Raw genomic sequence first — 17,991 nt, 5'->3', positions numbered from 1 at the left:
GGAGCAACGCGAATGCTGGCGGCCCCTGGCCTGTGTCCTGAAGAGCTGTGCTAGCTCCCCGCCGCTCCTTGGAAGTGCTGAGAGCGGGCGGAGAGCGGAAGGGACCGGCCGGGGTTGGAAGCAAGTCTGTTCTGATCGGCGCCCGAAGCCCCTGGTGAGGCGCGCTCGCATTGTTTGGGCACAATAGAGTGAAGGGCTGATTTGGAAATAGATTACTCGCTGGCATTATTGTAGCAAAGCGGATTAAGAGCATTTTTTTAACTTCCTGATAATACAGGTGCAGATGAACCCGGGAGGTTCATGGGGGCATGTTGGTTCAAGAGCCTGTGGGGCTCCTGCCGACTGGCGCAGTACTGTTCAAGGGCTAGTGAGAGCCCATGCCCTAGTTTGTTATCCCAGCTGCCCAGCAATTAGTGGGCAGCTGTACCGTTTAGGCCCCGACATTGAGACACAGGGCATTCTAGCCCCAACAAGGCCAGTTGGCCAAGGGACTGCCACACGTGGTGGCTTATGTGAGTTTTGCGCAATGTGTGATGTGGTGCTAGGAAATGTAATGCATTTAATAGGATTACACACCTTGATCTTACATCTCTGAATGTTTAGGCATCATGGGTCCTCCTTGATTTTAGACCTCTGAATGTTTTAGGCATCATGTGCTCTTCTCCGGTACCTCTGAATGTGTGATTGATGCATCATGTGCCATGTTATTACACCGCTGAATGTATGTTTTATGCATCATGTGTTTTTCTTTCCCTACACCTCTGAATGTGTTTTGATGCATCATGTGTAATGTGTTCTTGCTGATACCCCTAGATGTATTTTATTCCTAGGTGGTTGTTCTTTCCAGTACAGGTGGTCCTAGTGAGGTCCTGGTTCCGTGCGTGACTTTCTCCTATGGTGGTTAGGGTTGCGTAGGTGGTACTTACCTGTTCCCAGTAGTTACTGGATGTGATTTATAACTGTTATTTTGTGCTATACTTATTCTAAGGTCTAGGAGTGCTATTTCTAAAAGTGTTGATTCTGATAGTGGCCCATGTGGCCCTGTCCTGTACATAATCCCTTGTGAATATTGCCCGTGCCAGTTGGCACCATGTATATTGTGTGATACTATCTGATGTGTTTTTACAATATAAAAGTTATTTTATAATAACCTTGTGTGGAGTTCCTTTTGTGGTGTGCCTAGGAGGTTGTTGCTGTTGTGTGCTGGCGCAAATGCTTTACACATTGCCTCCGAGTTTAGCCTTACTGCTCGTGCCAAGCTACCAGGGGGTGAGCAGGGGTTATCTTGGCGTGTGACTCCCTTGCCCTGACTAGAATGGTGGTTTCTGCCTAGCTTTGGCGTCAGCCTTAGCCAACCAGAAATAGCCAGTTCTAACAAAAGTGTATGTGTGAATGTGATGGGGCATGCATGAAAGTGAATGGGCATGTTTGAATAGGACATGGTTCATTTGAAAGTGTATGGTAGGTCTAAATGCTAAAGGGTATGGGAGAACGTGATATGTGAATCAGAGTGCTATGTGTGAATGTGAAGGGGTGCATGCGAGTGGTAAAGGGTATTGTTAATGTGAAGATGTTTATGTGAATGGCATGTGCGAATGTGAAAGGGTATGTGTGAGTGTGAAGGGCCATACATGAAATTCAATGGGTATGGTTGAATGACAGGATTCTTGTAAAAGTGAACGGTGTGTGTGCCTCTCTTCTAAGTCTCTCACCTGTCCCCTGCCCCTCACGCGCCCCCCACCATCTTTCCATTGAATTCTTCATTTCTGTCTGTTAGTCTGCCTTTTACTTTCCTACCCATCCCTCACCGCCCTCTTGCTTTATCTCTTTCTCTCACTAACTCTCACTCAGAGCCTCCGTCTATCTCTCATTATTTCTTGAATGACTGTCCATTTCTTTCTCGCACTGAGGGGCATAATACCAACTAGCGATATTTATCGCTAAATGAACGTAACTTTTTTTTTCCGCCAAGCTTCGCCGGATATTACCGCAGAGATAACGTGCTATTAGCAACGTTTATCTCTAAAGCGATAAAATATTCGGCGATAGCGGCGAAATGCGTGAATATCGCTGGGAATCCAGCGATATTCAGGCATTTACGCAAATAGGTTCTTAACCTGAATAGCCAACTTCCATTGGATATACAGACTAACAAGTGGTCTGAGCAGGCGTTAGCTTTTGGAGATATTCACGCTTAGCGCGAATATTTTCATCACTGCACCTGCCTTGCTAATAGGCGATAGCGATTTTCGCGACTGCATGCAGTCGCTAACAGGTTGGGTACGCCCACTTTGCATGTCAGCGATATTTATCGCTAATGAAATGCAAATTTGGCCCCAAACCACTCGCTTTCACCTCAAAGCTGTCGCGAACATCAGTTAGCGACAGCTTGCTAATAGGGCGATATAATTATCGCCGCTTAGCGGCCTGAAATCTCCCCTTCCCACACCTCCATCCTTCTCTCGCTGCATCTCTCACACTTCCCCTTTCACTGTGTCATACTCTTCCACTCTTCTCTCTCGTGTTTCTCCATCTGTCTTCTAATCTCTCCATCTCTGTCTTTACTCACTCTCTGCCTCTTGCTCTCTTCTTAGCTCACTTACCCTCTCAAAATCTCTTCTCTCCCAATTTTCCTTGTAACTCACAAATTTCCCTTTTTCATTCTCCTTTCCCCCTCGCGCTGTCTCTCTCGCGCTGTCTCTCTCGCGCTGTCTCTCTCTATCTCATCCCCACTGTGGGGCAGAGACAGATATACACATTGAAAGGGTAAATCACACCCATATGAACACAGCTCGCTCATACCTCTGCAGAGGGGAGTGGCCAAGCACCCCCTTGTTTGTCTTAATCTGCAGACCTCACATCATTTAGGGCTCACCAGGGGGTGCGGCTCTGGGGTTACCCTTTCAGACCCCTAGCAATGCCTTTCCAAACTCTGGCCTCACAGGTGGCAAAAGAGGCATGAACAGTATGTAACCCATGCAGTACTTGTGCTGTTTAATTTCTACAGCTCTGATTGGGACATTACACTCTGTTTGGTAAAAGAAAAGCATGTCGAATCAGCACTCTTAGAATACATCATGACATGAAACAAATGTAATGGCTAATTTTTTTTAACTTGTTTTCATGCTTCGGTACGGTTGAGAAAACATAAAAAACAAGCACTGGCAAAGTCAATAGGTTTGACCTTTGCAAACTGGTGAGATGTTTATGTTTTATTACTGTGAGAATATAACACCAGGAAATGCTGCTTCAACACAGCACAATATGCTGGAGTATAATTTTAATAGAGCAAAGGGGGTCCTTTCAGCAAGCAACTATACATAAGAGACAGAAATTACACCTGGGTGACATTTTAATTATGCTGAAATATTCAAAGTAATTTCACATTACTCTGATGTAAAATTACTGGAAATTAAGCGATTATGTCCACTTGCATAATTTTGCATAATCTTGAGCAAAAATGCCTACAGAAGAGTACAGCAACAGAGCACAGGGGATGGCTGGCCGCTGCTCTTCCTGTTCTGTTGCATTTATCGCTATTTTCTCAGCGCAAATTGCATCATTGGGTCTATTTTGGAAATGATTATGCATTTTGTGCTACGGAAATAGCACTTAAGGCAGGGTTAAGAAGTTCACGTGAGTCCGAATAATTTTGCTGTAACTTGCCATAATTACGCTATTGCAAACTATGCGTGTTATATCATTGTTGTCAGAGGGTGTGTGATGTCACTTCCTCTGATATCATTGATCTCAAAGGGTGTGTGATGTCACTTCCTGTGATATCATTGATGTCAAAGGGTGTGGGATGTCAATTCCTGTGATATCATTGATGTCAAAGGGTGTGTGATGTCACTTCCTGTGATATCATTGATGTCAAAGGGTGTGCGATGTCACTTCCACTAACCCTGGTATTTCAAGGGATCACCATCCAGGGCAGCCCTTTTTATCAGAACTGACCACATGCCTGAGATGCCCCCCACGCCTAGGGGAGGGGGGCCTTTAGTGGCATTACAGGCAAGAGGTGGCGAGAAAGAGGCTGGGCCAGCAGTAGACATGGGGGCAAGGGGAGTGGGAGGGGTTAGCAGGAAATGCCAGGAGGTAGGACAAGCTCTCAGGCGACCCCTCTCCAGGGAAAGGGATAAGCACACTGACCACGAGGGAGAAGCCCTCTTTGTCCTCTTGCCTCGGGCACCGCAGGTCACAGCTAGAAGGTAGTTGGAATTTGCGGCGGGCACCGGGGTGAGGGGGCCTCACAGCGTAGCAAAGCAGACAAGGTTCGTATTTAGGGCCGTTTGTCGACGCTTAATTGATATGTTGATAATGTGGAATTGAGTAGGAGGCCGGCGTGGGTTTAGACGGCGGTATTTCCTTATTGAGCGTGGGGTTCGAGGCCAGGGCCTGACCCGTTTCATGTAATTTTGGGAATTAGCTATTGAATGAGATGGGGGGAGGGCGAGAGCGCCAGTTGGCCGGGACCCCGCCACAGGGCGAGGAGCCAAGAAAAATGTCGGGGACTCCTTTATGAAGGGGACTGGCTCATCCTGGAACAAGGAGGGCAGTCAATGGGGCTCCAGGCTGGCGGGAGAGGGGGCCGTCTTGCTGGTGGTCCTGGACTCTCCGACCCTACCCGAGATGCAGGTGCTTGGAAGAAGCAATTTGGGGAAAGCTGGGGCGCAAGTAAAGACGCAAAGCAGTACCAGGTGGCAGCATCTAGGGGGTAGACGACGGGTAGTTACATGGAATGGAATGGAAGCAATGGAGATAGGTTGTGGCCTGCTGGTGCAAACCACATCCAAGGTGGATTTGGAGATCATGAATTGCAAATACAATTGTAACCTGTGGTGCAAACGAATACTGCACGACCCTATGTTTATCAATGTGTGTTGGATGGTTTTAATAAAGTTGGTCTAATGCTGACAATGCATCAACAAAAAAAGAGGGCGTTATCTGAGAGAATTAATAAAGACTAACTAGTGAAAACCAGCCACTTTGTATGGTGCTTTCTGTGGGGGGCAAAGTATGGTGAGACAAATTGCACATTATATGCCTACAATAGAAACGGACGGATATTTGATCTGATGGCCGGTGTGTGGAGCTGGGTTTTATTTGGGGCACTAAAGCCATAAATGGTGACCACGAGGCTGTGGAGCTGGAGGGGAGCTGTAGGCATTACCTACACCCACCCTTGTCTCCGCAGGCATGGGGTTGGACTGCAGCCTTACATGTGCCTTCTCCACACTTCCTTCTGCGCAGTCAGTCTTTCATTAGACTGAGATGCTGCGGACACAAGACGGGGGCGAACCTGGGGGTGTGGAGAGACCCCCCTCTATATTTAGAGCGGGGACTCCCTTCCTTCCCCCTACTTGAGCTAAGAGGAATCTGAGAAGTGTCCCCTGTGCCCTGGCAGGGTGGCTGCTTGGATGTAATGACGCTGTACTTGTGTAATCTGGCCTCAGGGCGCTTTAAACCCAGCCCACTGGGAGCAGCCTCTGGATGTGCACCAGAGGTCCCCGGGGGGGGCTGCTTACAAACATTAACACTTTCACTTCCTAAAGAATACCTGGTTTACTCTCTAAACACAATTTAAAGGTGTGATACCAACTTCCACACATCTGTTTAAGATCAGTGTGGCTTTCAGCTGTTTGAGGCATACCACCAATTGACATTTGGAAAAACCTACACGCGATTTATAAAACCGTAAAGCAAACCAAATTTTTTATTTGTTTTAAAATTTCTTTAGGATTCTGCTAAAATGTTGTTTATTTTAATTTGGCTGATTTCATAATATATATTTGGGATGTCCCTGTCTAAGACATCATTGTGAATTAAATATGCTAACTTATCCCATTGCTATATTTCCCAGGACTTGTGTCCAGGGTTGATGTAGTTCTATGTGTCAGTGCTTTTGGATTCAGCAGCGCCTGCAGTCTGGTTTGCTTTGAACTGCCAACAAACATAACCCGACTTAAATAGTAATATTGAAAAATAAAATATACAAATAAGACTATACCTTAGTTATATATTAATGCACACTATAAACAAAATATGTACAACTGACACACCATGTTTGATCATCTTAGCCAACGCTGTGTATCCAGTGATCAGTCTCATGATATCTCATCACATCACATGCCTCCATTTTAGTAGGAGACACTGGTGCATTAAAGCTTTATTGCATCAGACAAAGGCTCACGGCAGCATCACAGCCCAGGGTGGGACCCTCACAACCCTTGGGAGGAGGGATCCCACCATGGCAGGACCACAAGACTTGCTGCCAGCCTTCTCTTCTCAAGCTGCCCATTTCCTATCACGCGTCAATACTCACCGGGACTTGGTTCGCACTGATGTCCACAGCCATTGCTTACGCAGGTCTGACCCTCAGGACAATCATCATCTACTAGTCCACACCGTTCAACGCACAGTCCTACACCTAGAATAGAGAAATACGGCAGTATGAATAGACATTATTAACATGGTAAAAACCTGTGAGTGCCCCATTCTGTCACCATAGTAATGAAATAGCATCTTATGGCCTGAATACGTTCATGAGTAATGGCAGGCGGGAGTCGATACGCCATTCCCTCAGAACCTTGAACCTTCGCTCACTTCTCAAAATCGAAATCCAAATCCCACCTGCCTCGTTCTGAATCCACCCCCCAGAGAGAAACCCTCCCTCGGTATGTTCCAGACTCAAACATGAACAACAAGTCAGCAAAATGGCGGCTGTACAAGAAGTGACATCATCTATGCTTTGGGACTCATGACATCAGATGTCTCCCCCGACTTAGGCCCTAAGCATGAAGTAGTCTCCTACTTGATGCTGAGGGACAAGAGAAGGACTAACGGATCGAATTGTATAAGGCAAACTGTGCTCAGAAAGACAGTGTCCTTTCCCTTCATGTCTCTGGTGTCCTGACCTCAGAGCAGGGACAGCAAGGCTGGTGCCAGGGTTTAAAGGCTAATGCAGGGGTAGAAGCACCTGCCTCTGATTGGATGACCGAGGGTTCAGATCAGATGATGCCCTCATATGGACAGCTGGGCAGGGCGTTCACCTCAAGCTCCCTACGACTCATCTCCCCGCTCTGCGGCACGCTGGGTCCTGCCATGCGATCACCAGGTATGTGGCTCTTGCTAAAAGACACAAGATGCAGCGACCTAATACCAGCGTTGAGGAACAGCGATGGCGATTGGTGGAATGCAGGAATTCATCTCTGCATTTGGTAATTACTGGGGCCACATTTCAGACACAGATCAGCCATATGCAAATCAGTCTTGATTCCACTCCAATAGGAACAGTCCACCCTGTACTGCCAGGCCAGGTCCACCTCAGAGGAAATGCAAGAATACCAGACCAGTTTCGACCCGTTTTGGCTTCATAATGTGATGGTTTAAAGGTCATCGTGAACCTATGGTTCAAGGTTCAAAGACACTTTATTCGGTTAACATCATATCCATAAAAGCACAGCTACTCAGCAGGTTAAATGTTTACAAATAAGAGAGTCATAGTAAAATCCATTAGCAACATACAGTATACAATAATCTGTCAAATTCGTGCAAAAATACATGAATAAATATAAAAACTCAAAGATTGGACGTGTGCGGAGGGCGGCCGGGGGCCGTCCCAACCCTGCCTACTCATTAATTCACCAGCACTGCGGCGGAATTGTTAAACCTCCTCTATTCAAGGGTTCAGCCTAAAGGAGGCAAATCTTTTTCGTTTTTTGTGACCATGGCCTGGAACAAGCTCTCCGCGAGACTGGGGACACGTTCCTAGAACCCTCTTTTCGGGAAAACAGCTGAAGGCATGGCTTTTTTTCAGCTCCTGACCCTATCTGCCACTCTCCCATATGAAGAACCCAGGTTTTAAATGGGAAAAAACTAAGGGGGTTGGGGTGTCACCTGGCATGATATCATGCTGTAACCTCTCCACTAGTGGGAAGCGAGCAGTGCACATCATTATTGATGGGAAAAGGAGGTTTCTGAGGTGGGAGTATCAGGCAAGTGACACTTCTCTGGCTCAATCTGTGTGAGCCTTCAGGGAGAATGCCTCTTCATTCCTACATACACCTGACCCCAGACTCCGCAACGCACTCGCTCCCTTACAGGCTTCATTATCCACTACTCTTCTCCAGTGCACCTTATCTCACAGCGGACCTTTGGCCCAAGCCCCATATCAGGCACAATCGGGCCCCACTTTCATTTTTCCCGGTAAAAACATTAGTAAAATCACCTTCAAACTTAAAACATTTAATATAGCACTAAATATAATTAGCACGCACTTTAAAGTATGTTCCACAGTAGCCCTTATCACCAGACTGCTAATTAAATAAACAAAAACAGAAAGGCCATGACAGGGCCGGCTTCACCGCTGATGCAAAAGTCTCTTGGGGCCGCACCAATAACCTCTTTCACCGTAAATACCTTTACTACTCATCCTTCCATGGCCCCCTTATTGACCTCGTCGGATTCCCTCACTGCCACACGCCACAAGTGCCCCTCATCTCCCCATAGCCCCCCCCCTTATGACCTCCTCCTCGGATTCCCTCTCTGCCACCCTCCACGAGTGCCCTTCAACCCTCTGTAGCCCCTCCCCCTCATGAGCTCTTCCTCAGATTCCCTCACTTCCACCCTCCACCAGTGCCCCTCATCTCTCCATAGCCCCTCCCACTAACTCCTCCTCGGATCCCCTCTCTGCCACCCTCCACCAGTACCCCTCATCTCTCTGTAGCCCCTCCCCCTCATGACCTCTTCCTCAGATTCCCTCACTTCCACCCTCCACCAGTGCCCCTCATCTCTCCACAGCCCCTCCCACTAACTCCTCCTCGGATTCCCTCTCTGCCACCCTCCACCAGTACCCCTCATCTCTCTGTAGCCCCTCCCCCTCATGACCTCTTCCTCAGATTCCCTCTCTGCCACCCTCCACCAGTACCCCCATCTCTCTGTAGCCCCTCCCCCTCATGACCTCTTCCTCAGATTCCCTCACTTCCACCCTCCACCAGTGCCCCTCATCTCTCCATAGCCCCTCCCACTAACTCCTCCTCGGATTCCCTCTCTGCCACCCTCCACCAGTACCCCTCATCTCTCTGTAGCCCCTCCCCCTCATGACCTCTTCCTCAGATTCCCTCACTTCCACCCTCCACCAGTGCCCCTCATCTCTCCATAGCCCCTCCCACTAACTCCTCCTCGGATTCCCTCTCTGCCACCCTCCACCAGTACCCCTCATCTCTCTGTAGCCCCTCCCCCTCATGACCTCTTCCTCAGATTCCCTCTCTGCCACCCTCCACCAGTACCCCTCATCTCTCTGTAGCCCCTCCCCCTCATGACCTCTTCCTCAGATTCCCTCACTTCCACCCTCCACCAGTGCCCCTCATCTCTCCATAGCCCCTCCCACTAACTCCTCCTCGGATTCCCTCTCTGCCACCCTCCACCAGTACCCCTCATCCCTCTGTAGCCCCTCCCCCTCATGACCTCTTCCTCAGATTCCCTCACTTCCACCCTCCACCAGTGCCCCTCATCTCTCCATAGCCCCTCCCACTAACTCCTCCTCGGATTCCCTCTCTGCCACCCTCCACCAGTACCCCTCATCTCTCTGTAGCCCCTCCCCCTCATGACCTCTTCCTCAGATTCCCTCTCTGCCACCCTCCACCAGTACCCCTCATCTCTCTGTAGCCCCTCCCCCTCATGACCTCTTCCTCAGATTCCCTCTCTGCCACCCTCCACCAGTACCCCTCATCTCTCTGTAGCCCCTCCCCCTCATGACCTCTTCCTCAGATTCCCTCACTTCCACCCTCCACCAGTGCCCCTCATCTCTCCATAGCCCCTCCCACTAACTCCTCCTCGGATTCCCTCTCTGCCACCCTCCACCAGTACCCCTCATCTCTCTGTAGCCCCTCCCCCTCATGACCTCTTCCTCAGATTCCCTCACTTCCACCCTCCACCAGTGCCCCTCATCTCTCCATAGCCCCTCCCACTAACTCCTCCTCGGATTCCCTCTCTGCCACCCTCCACCAGTACCCCTCATCTCTCTGTAGCCCCTCCCCCTCATGACCTCTTCCTCAGATTCCCTCTCTGCCACCCTCCACCAGTACCCCTCATCTCTCTGTAGCCCCTCCCCCTCATGACCTCTTCCTCAGATTCCCTCTCTGCCACCCTCCACCAGTACCCCTCATCTCTCTGTAGCCCCTCCCCCTCATGACCTCTTCCTCAGATTCCCTCACTTCCACCCTCCACCAGTGCCCCTCATCTCTCCATAGCCCCTCCCACTAACTCCTCCTCGGATTCCCTCTCTGCCACCCTCCACCAGTACCCCTCATCTCTCTGTAGCCCCTCCCCCTCATGACCTCTTCCACAGATTCCCTCTCTGCCACCCTCCACCAGTACCCCTCATCTCTCTGTAGCCCCTCCCCCTCATGACCTCTTCCTCAGATTCCCTCACTTCCACCCTCCACCAGTGCCCCTCATCTCTCCATAGCCCCTCCCACTAACTCCTCCTCGGATTCCCTCTCTGCCACCCTCCACCAGTACCCCTCATCTCTCTGTAGCCCCTCCCCCTCATGACCTCTTCCTCAGATTCCATCACTTCCACCCTCCACCAGTGCCCCTCATCTCTCCATAGCCCCTCCCACTAACTCCTCCTCGGATTCCCTCTCTGCCACCCTCCACCAGTACCCCTCATCTCTCTGTAGCCCCTCCCCCTCATGACCTCTTCCTCAGATTCCCTCACTTCCACCCTCCACCAGTGCCCCTCATCTCTCTGTAGCCCCTCCCCCTCATGACCTCTTCCTCAGATTCCCTCTCTGCCACCCTCCACCAGTACCCCTCATCTCTCTGTAGCCCCTCCCCCTCATGACCTCTTCCTCAGATTCCCTCACTTCCACCCTCCACCAGTGCCCCTCATCTCTCCATAGCCCCTCCCACTAACTCCTCCTCGGATTCCCTCTCTGCCACCCTCCACCAGTACCCCTCATCTCTCTGTAGCCCCTCCCCCTCATGACCTCTTCCTCAGATTCCCTCTCTGCCACCCTCCACCAGTACCCCTCATCTCTCTGTAGCCCCTCCCCCTCATGACCTCTTCCTCAGATTCCCTCACTTCCACCCTCCACCAGTGCCCCTCATCTCTCCATAGCCCCTCCCACTAACTCCTCCTCGGATTCCCTCTCTGCCACCCTCCACCAGTACCCCTCATCTCTCTGTAGCCCCTCCCCCTCATGACCTCTTCCTCAGATTCCCTCTCTGCCACCCTCCACCAGTACCCCTCATCTCTCTGTAGCCCCTCCCCCTCATGACCTCTTCCTCAGATTCCCTCACTTCCACCCTCCACCAGTGCCCCTCATCTCTCCATAGCCGCTCCCACTAACTCCTCCTCGGATTCCCTCTCTGCCACCCTCCACCAGTACCCCTCATCTCTCTGTAGCCCCTCCCCCTCATGACCTCTTCCTCAGATTCCCTCACTTCCACCCTCCACCAGTGCCCCTCATCTCTCCATAGCCCCTCCCACTAACTCCTCCTCGGATTCCCTCTCTGCCACCCTCCACCAGTACCCCTCATCTCTCTGTAGCCCCTCCCCCTCAGGACCCCTTCCTCAGATTCCCTCTCTGCCACCCTCCACCAGTACCCCTCATCTCTCTGTAGCCCCTCCCCCTCATGACCTCTTCCTCAGATTCCCTCTCTGCCACCCTCCACCAGTACCCCTCATCTCTCTGTAGCCCCTCCCCCTCATGACCTCTTCCTCAGATTCCCTCACTTCCACCCTCCACCAGTGCCCCTCATCTCTCCATAGCCCCTCCCACTAACTCCTCCTCGGATTCCCTCTCTGCCACCCTCCACCAGTACCCCTCATCTCTCTGTAGCCCCTCCCCCTCATGACCTCTTCCTCAGATTCCCTCACTTCCACCCTCCACCAGTGCCCATCATCTCTCCATAGCCCCTCCCACTAACTCCTCCTCGGATTCCCTCTCTGCCACCCTCCACCAGTACCCCTCATCTCTCTGTAGCCCCTCCCCCTCATGACCTCTTCCTCAGATTCCCTCACTTCCACCCTCCACCAGTGCCCATCATCTCTCCATAGCCCCTCCCACTAACTCCTCCTCGGATTCCCTCTTTGCCACCCTCCACCAGTACCCCTCATCTCTCTGTAGCCCCTCCCCCTCATGACCTCTTCCTCAGATTCCCTCTCTGCCACCCTCCACCAGTACCCCTCATCTCTCTGTAGCCCCTCCCCCTCATGACCTCTTCCTCAGATTCCCTCACTTCCACCCTCCACCAGTGCCCATCATCTCTCCATAGCCCCTCCCACTAACTCCTCCTCGGATTCCCTCTCTGCCACCCTCCACCAGTACCCCTCATCTCTCTGTAGCCCCTCCCCCTCATGACCTCTTCCTCAGATTCCCTCACTTCCACCCTCCACCAGTGCCCATCATCTCTCCATAGCCCCTCCCACTAACTCCTCCTCGGATTCCCTCTTTGCCACCCTCCACCAGTACCCCTCATCTCTCTGTAGCCCCTCCCCCTCATGACCTCTTCCTCAGATTCCCTCTCTGCCACCCTCCACCAGTACCCCTCATCTCTCTGTAGCCCCTCCCCCTCATGACCTCTTCCTCAGATTCCCTCTCTGCCACCCTCCACCAGTACCCCTCATCTCTCTGTAGCCCCTCCCCCTCATGACCTCTTCCTCAGATTCCCTCACTTCCACCCTCCACCAGTGCCCCTCATCTCTCCATAGCCCCTCCCACTAACTCCTCCTCGGATTCCCTCTCTGCCACCCTCCACCAGTACCCCTCATCTCTCTGTAGCCCCTCCCCCTCATGACCTCTTCCTCAGATTCCCTCTCTGCCACCCTCCACCAGTACCCCTCATCTCTCTGTAGCCCCTCCCCCTCATGACCTCTTCCTCAGATTCCCTCACTTCCACCCTCCACCAGTGCCCCTCATCTCTCCATAGCCCCTCCCACTAACTCCTCCTCGGATTCCCTCTCTGCCACCCTCCACCAGTACCCCTCATCTCTCTGTAGCCCCTCCCCCTCATGACCTCTTCCTCAGATTCCTTCACTTCCACCCTCCACCAGTACCCCTCATCTCTCTGTAGCCCCTCCCCCTCATGACCTCTTCCTCAGATTCCCTCTCTGCCACCCTCCACCAGTACCCCTCATCTCTCTGTAGCCCCTCCCCCTCATGACCTATTTCTCTGATTCTCTCACTTCCGCGCTATTAAAACGAAGATAGGCTTATAAAACGGTAACGTCCATTTGTGGTGAGAAATGTATCTTATACTGCGCCGACTTATTCACGCGTTTGATATAAAAAAAAAAAATACAGATAGACGAGCGCAAGTACTCATGGGACAAGCTGAGCCAGACCTGAGCGGGGGGCATGAGGGTCGTTATGATGAGCTGAAAGGTAGTGCCTTCCTTCTTCGGTGCTTTTACGGTTTTAGAACAATTCACCTCCTCAGAACCTATGAAAGTGTTTCAGGCCAATCTGCTTTCGTCGCCTCTGAAAACCAGCATTTCATGTTTATTCCATTTCTTTTGTGCAGTTTTATATAGCGCCAACTGGGCCTGAAGGTATTGGAGCGCTTTTCATGAGCACTCGTAACATTAACACAAGACCCCAGGCATTTTTAAGCACAGAGAGAATAGGTGATTTGCCCAAAATCACAGAACGTTAAGCCACACCGAGACTTGAACCATGTTACCAAGGTCCAAAGTCAGCACTTCGGGTCATAACGCCTCATCCTCCCACCATACTCTGTTAAAACGTTATATTTAAAGACAGAGCGACTAGAGGCAGGGTGTTCCTGTTGGTGTTTCTAGATTTGCAACACAATGCAGCTTTCCCATTGTGTGTGTGTGTGGGGGGGGGGGTGTTGAAGCATCTTGAGCTCAATGTCAGCCCTCCCCCCCCCACCCCGCTAGAACCGGGCCTGGACTCGAAGCCCCCTTGAAACAACTGCTGGTTCTCAGACCCGGTGAGACCCGGCCCTCTTTAAGCCCTGGAAGAACCCTCAAAGGCCCCCAGAGCCATTTCCTGTGCTTGACTCAAAAGTGCTTCTTCGGCCTTCGTATAGAGCCTAGCGCCAAGGTGCTCCCTTGAGAGGGACAGCAGCGCTTTACGAATCCCTAATTCCATTCAATGAAATACCCCACCCTGCCCCTCGCTGTTTCCAGCACTTGTCCCCGGTGCTCATGTATGTCCCTGTGTTTGAATCCAGCAGCCCCTACAGACTGGGGCGCTCTCGAGCTGCCAACAAACATCACCTGCCCCAAAAGTAATCTTGGTCCGGGCTCTTACCGTATGACGCTGAGAACACGTCCCCAGCCCAGAGGGCGAGGAGTAGCAGGGAGCCGGCGACCTTCATGCTTCTGGAGTCGGCGGGAGTGAGCCCGGCAGCTGAGCCCCGAGGGCTTTTATCCATCCCTTGATTGGACGCCTGAGTGACGTCACCCAGGGCCAGGTGAAGCAAGGGCCACACTTCCCACCCCATTGTTAGTTCATGGTTTCTTTATTTATTCAAGTGTTCCTGTTGCATTAGAAGGGCCGCGTCTCACTCCATGATTGACGCCGCGTGTGATCCTCGGTCGCTCCGGGTTCTTCCGGGACTTTCCCAGCACAGATGAAAACTCTCCGACATCTGGGAAAAGCCCAGTCGACGCCATGTTACAATTCTTCTTTTAATCGTTTCAATCCATCGAAGGTTCTAGCCTTGACCCTTCACCCCCATGTTTTTAATATCCCTTTCAGCTTCTTTGCATTCGATGTTGGTCAGATAAAAATGAATCCCAGGAGACTGCAGAACCGCATGTCAAAGGAATATTGATTGTGCAGGACGCAATTTGCAACCCCCTGAGGTTGGCTCGGAATACAGGGACGGTGGCCTGAGAGGGACCCCAGACCACCATGGCTGTCTTCGCATTTCTAAAAGGAAAGCTTGTTCTAAAGCAGGCCTTGTCCTTCAGAGGAGCCGGGAAAGCTTAAACAACAAAGTGATGTTATAGTTAGATGAAAATGTCAGTTGAAGCCTACAGTATTAAACAAACAAATCCACTGAAACCCACCAGTTATAGTAACTATAACTCGCGCCCGTCCACGCCCTGCTAATGACCTCACATATTGCATCAGTTATTTTTATTTATTAGTTTGAAGGTTTTATATAGCGCAAACATGACCCTTGCGGGTATCAGAGCGCTTTAGAAGTGAGGTAATTAAACAAAAGAGACAATGTACAAAAGGAACATAGTATTCAAAATAATGTCTTGTGTTCCAGCGTGTTGTTCTGAGAGTCAGATACAATGTTCAAGTGAATTTCATCATGAGGAGAGATTTGACTTTTTTTGAAGGAGGCACTTGAGGGGTCAAGTCTGGTTTCTGGGGGTAGTGCATTCAAGACCCTTGGAGCAAATCCAGAGAAGGCGCCAGGGGTTATAGGTTTTCTTTTTGGGAAATCTTTGAGGCTTTAGAAGAAGGTTGCTGGCGTTCCTGGATGATCTGTTTCCACACGAAAGCTCCAGTTTCTGGGCCAGATACCTCAGGGTGTTGTGATGTAGGGCTTTATTATTATTATTATAAACACTTGTAGAGCGCACGGGAACCCTACGGGCATCCTGGCGCTAAAGAACTATACAGCCCAGAGGCTGTCGGCTACACATGAGAGAGCGGCATGTTATCCAGAGAATCTACTTGTACCCCCCACGGAAAGGCGTATTATATCCTGGGGAATAACCAGGTCTTAATTTTCTCACGGAACAGCAGCAAGCCTTGTGTTCTCCTGATTTGTAAGGGGAGGTTGTTCCAAAGGCGAGCCGCTGCCACGCTGAAGGCTCTTCCTCCCAGGGTCACCCTCCTTATTTTGGGCACTCTTACGCAGTTGGTAGTAGCGGAGCTGAGATTTCGGGTAGGCTTGTACCACTGAAATCTATCCTGAAGTGGCTTATGGCCTTGTTCATGAAGTGCTTTATACACAATGCACAAAGATTTGAAACGGATCCGTTGGGCTACTGGGAGCCAATGTAGATCCGCCAGTGCTTGTGTTGTTGAGGAGCCGCGAGGTCGGGAGAGTGCTAGCTTCGCTGCTGCCACCTGGATACTTTGTAGTCTGGTAATCAGATACCCCGGGGATTCCAAGAGCAAGGCTTTGCAGTAATCCAGGCGGCTAAGGATGGTACTCCTAACGACCGTTGCTCTAAACTGAATAGGCAGCAACAGCAGCACCTTACGAAGACCTCGAATTATGGAGAAACAAGTTCCCACTAGTTTATTAACATGGGTCTCCAGGTTAAGATTCTCAATAAAACTCACCCCCAGGTTACGTGCCGTGTTCACTGGGGTCAGTGTGCCATCTGAAGTTAAGGGCCAGAAATCTATTGGCAGGCTTCGGACAATTCCCCTCGTCCTACACTGTAGGACCTCCGTTTTCCCACTGTTGAACTGGAGAGAGTTTGCCTTCAGCCACTTTGTCGTTTCATGCATACAAGCATGAAAGCAATCCAATGACTCCGCCTGGTCCCCCTCCTGTAGTTCCTGAAAAATTCTGGAACTCGTGAAACAAACTTTGTCGTAGCATGACGATTTTGATACCAAAAGACCGATAATGATTAGTACACTATGCACAAGCATTTGCGTCACAATCAAGTAACGTTTTCATCCCAAAACCGTCATTCTCGTTTTGAACCCTTGGGTTCCATTTTACGCTTGGCAGCCATTTTGTGAGTTGCCCTTTACATAGGCTTGTAGCCACGGCAGAATTTGATATCAAAGGACACGTACACCTTAGATCGACTTCTCCATGACCTGGGCAAGCTGGAACCATTGCCCCAAGCCAAACCTGTTCGGTCAGTTCCTCTCCCAGTGGCTGAACGAGATAGCATCAGCGCACACAGGCCATAAACTGTACCCATCGCACACACACCCCCGCCAAAATCTTGCTCACACCTGTCTCCGCTCTTTTCTTCTTCTTGCTTTATGATGATGAGGAGCCCAGTTTTATTGGGGGTACACCGATATCTGATGAGAATGTTGGGCCTTGCCGGGTAATTGATCACGAACTGGACACACTGAAATGTGAAAATGTCATCATGACTCTGATTTTTCTTTGTAGCGAAAATATGTGAATAGCCTACTGTAAACCCAAAAATGTTTGCACTGTAAACTTAAGAATGTTTGCCTGAAGGCCATTTTTCTGCATAAAAAGAGAAGCCTGGTTCTGTAAGATTGAGCAGTCTCCTGAGAATATACACAGTGTTGTACTTCTAGGACGCTTGTTACTTGGTTGCAGCCAATAAATTTGAACTTTGACTTCACCTAGAAGACTCGTGTTTCTGTGGTCTAAATCAGGAAAGTACCCGAGGTCTCTGGGTGTTGCCCCTGACAGCGCTGGGTTACCGGATCAGTACTGGTTCTGAAAAACCCAGTACCTCAGTTGGCGCCCAACATAGGGCGGTATCAGCGGTACCGGTCCAAGCCAGATGTTCGTGAGGAGCTTTGTGTGAAAATTCCGGAGGAAGGCCAGCCACTTCAGCGACCCCTGCATGTCGAAGTGGTTCCGAAGGTCTTTGCTGCGAGGTTCTCCGCGTCCCGACGGCTACGAAGGACTGCTTCCGTCACTGCCGCCCTGATTTGGACCCTTGATGTTTGGTAGAGCGAAACGATAGACGAGTCTTCTGGTGAAGCCATCGATACCTCAGTTAAGTATAAGTGGAGCGCCTCCCAGTTAGTCCTTAGTTTTGTTTTGTTTGGTACTTGCAAGCACCAAAACCGAAGGATTCGTGTATTCACGAGAATATCGTAATCGATAATCCTTTGAAGTTTTGAAGCTAGACTAGTGAGCGAAGATGCCTGTTTTTAGCAAACTTGGAAATTTGTTTTGTCTTGGTTGTAATAATAGGGACTCCCGATTGGAGGACTCGTGTCCGGTTCCTCCGATTGGAACTCCAACCTATGAGCTTTATGTGAAACATGGCGTAGGCCCCATCACATACAATGAAGTATGGATAAAGTA

General features: G+C 50.4%; 1 protein-coding gene across 1 annotated transcript in view; it reads right to left on the bottom strand.

Annotated features, from left to right (window-relative positions):
* Window positions 1–14,716, bottom strand: part of LOC147693257 (uncharacterized) — a 40,871-nt gene extending 26,155 nt beyond the window's left edge. Inside the window, exons 1-2 of the mRNA XM_086933653.1 lie at window positions 14,289–14,716; window positions 6,326–6,430 (exon numbers count right to left, since the gene is read on the bottom strand). Of these exons, the coding sequence (XP_086789779.1) occupies window positions 6,326–6,430; window positions 14,289–14,481 (298 nt within the window). The 5' untranslated portion in view covers window positions 14,482–14,716. The remainder of the gene's footprint in view (window positions 1–6,325; window positions 6,431–14,288) is intronic.
* Window positions 14,717–17,991: the final 3,275 nt, after the last annotated feature.

The sequence above is a fragment of the Lissotriton vulgaris genome, chromosome 8 (genome assembly GCF_964263255.1).
Source record: "Lissotriton vulgaris chromosome 8, aLisVul1.2, whole genome shotgun sequence".
NCBI lineage: Eukaryota > Metazoa > Chordata > Amphibia > Caudata > Salamandridae > Lissotriton > Lissotriton vulgaris.
Note: the sequence above shows the minus strand (reverse complement) of the source record. Positions and strands in the feature narration are given on the sequence as shown.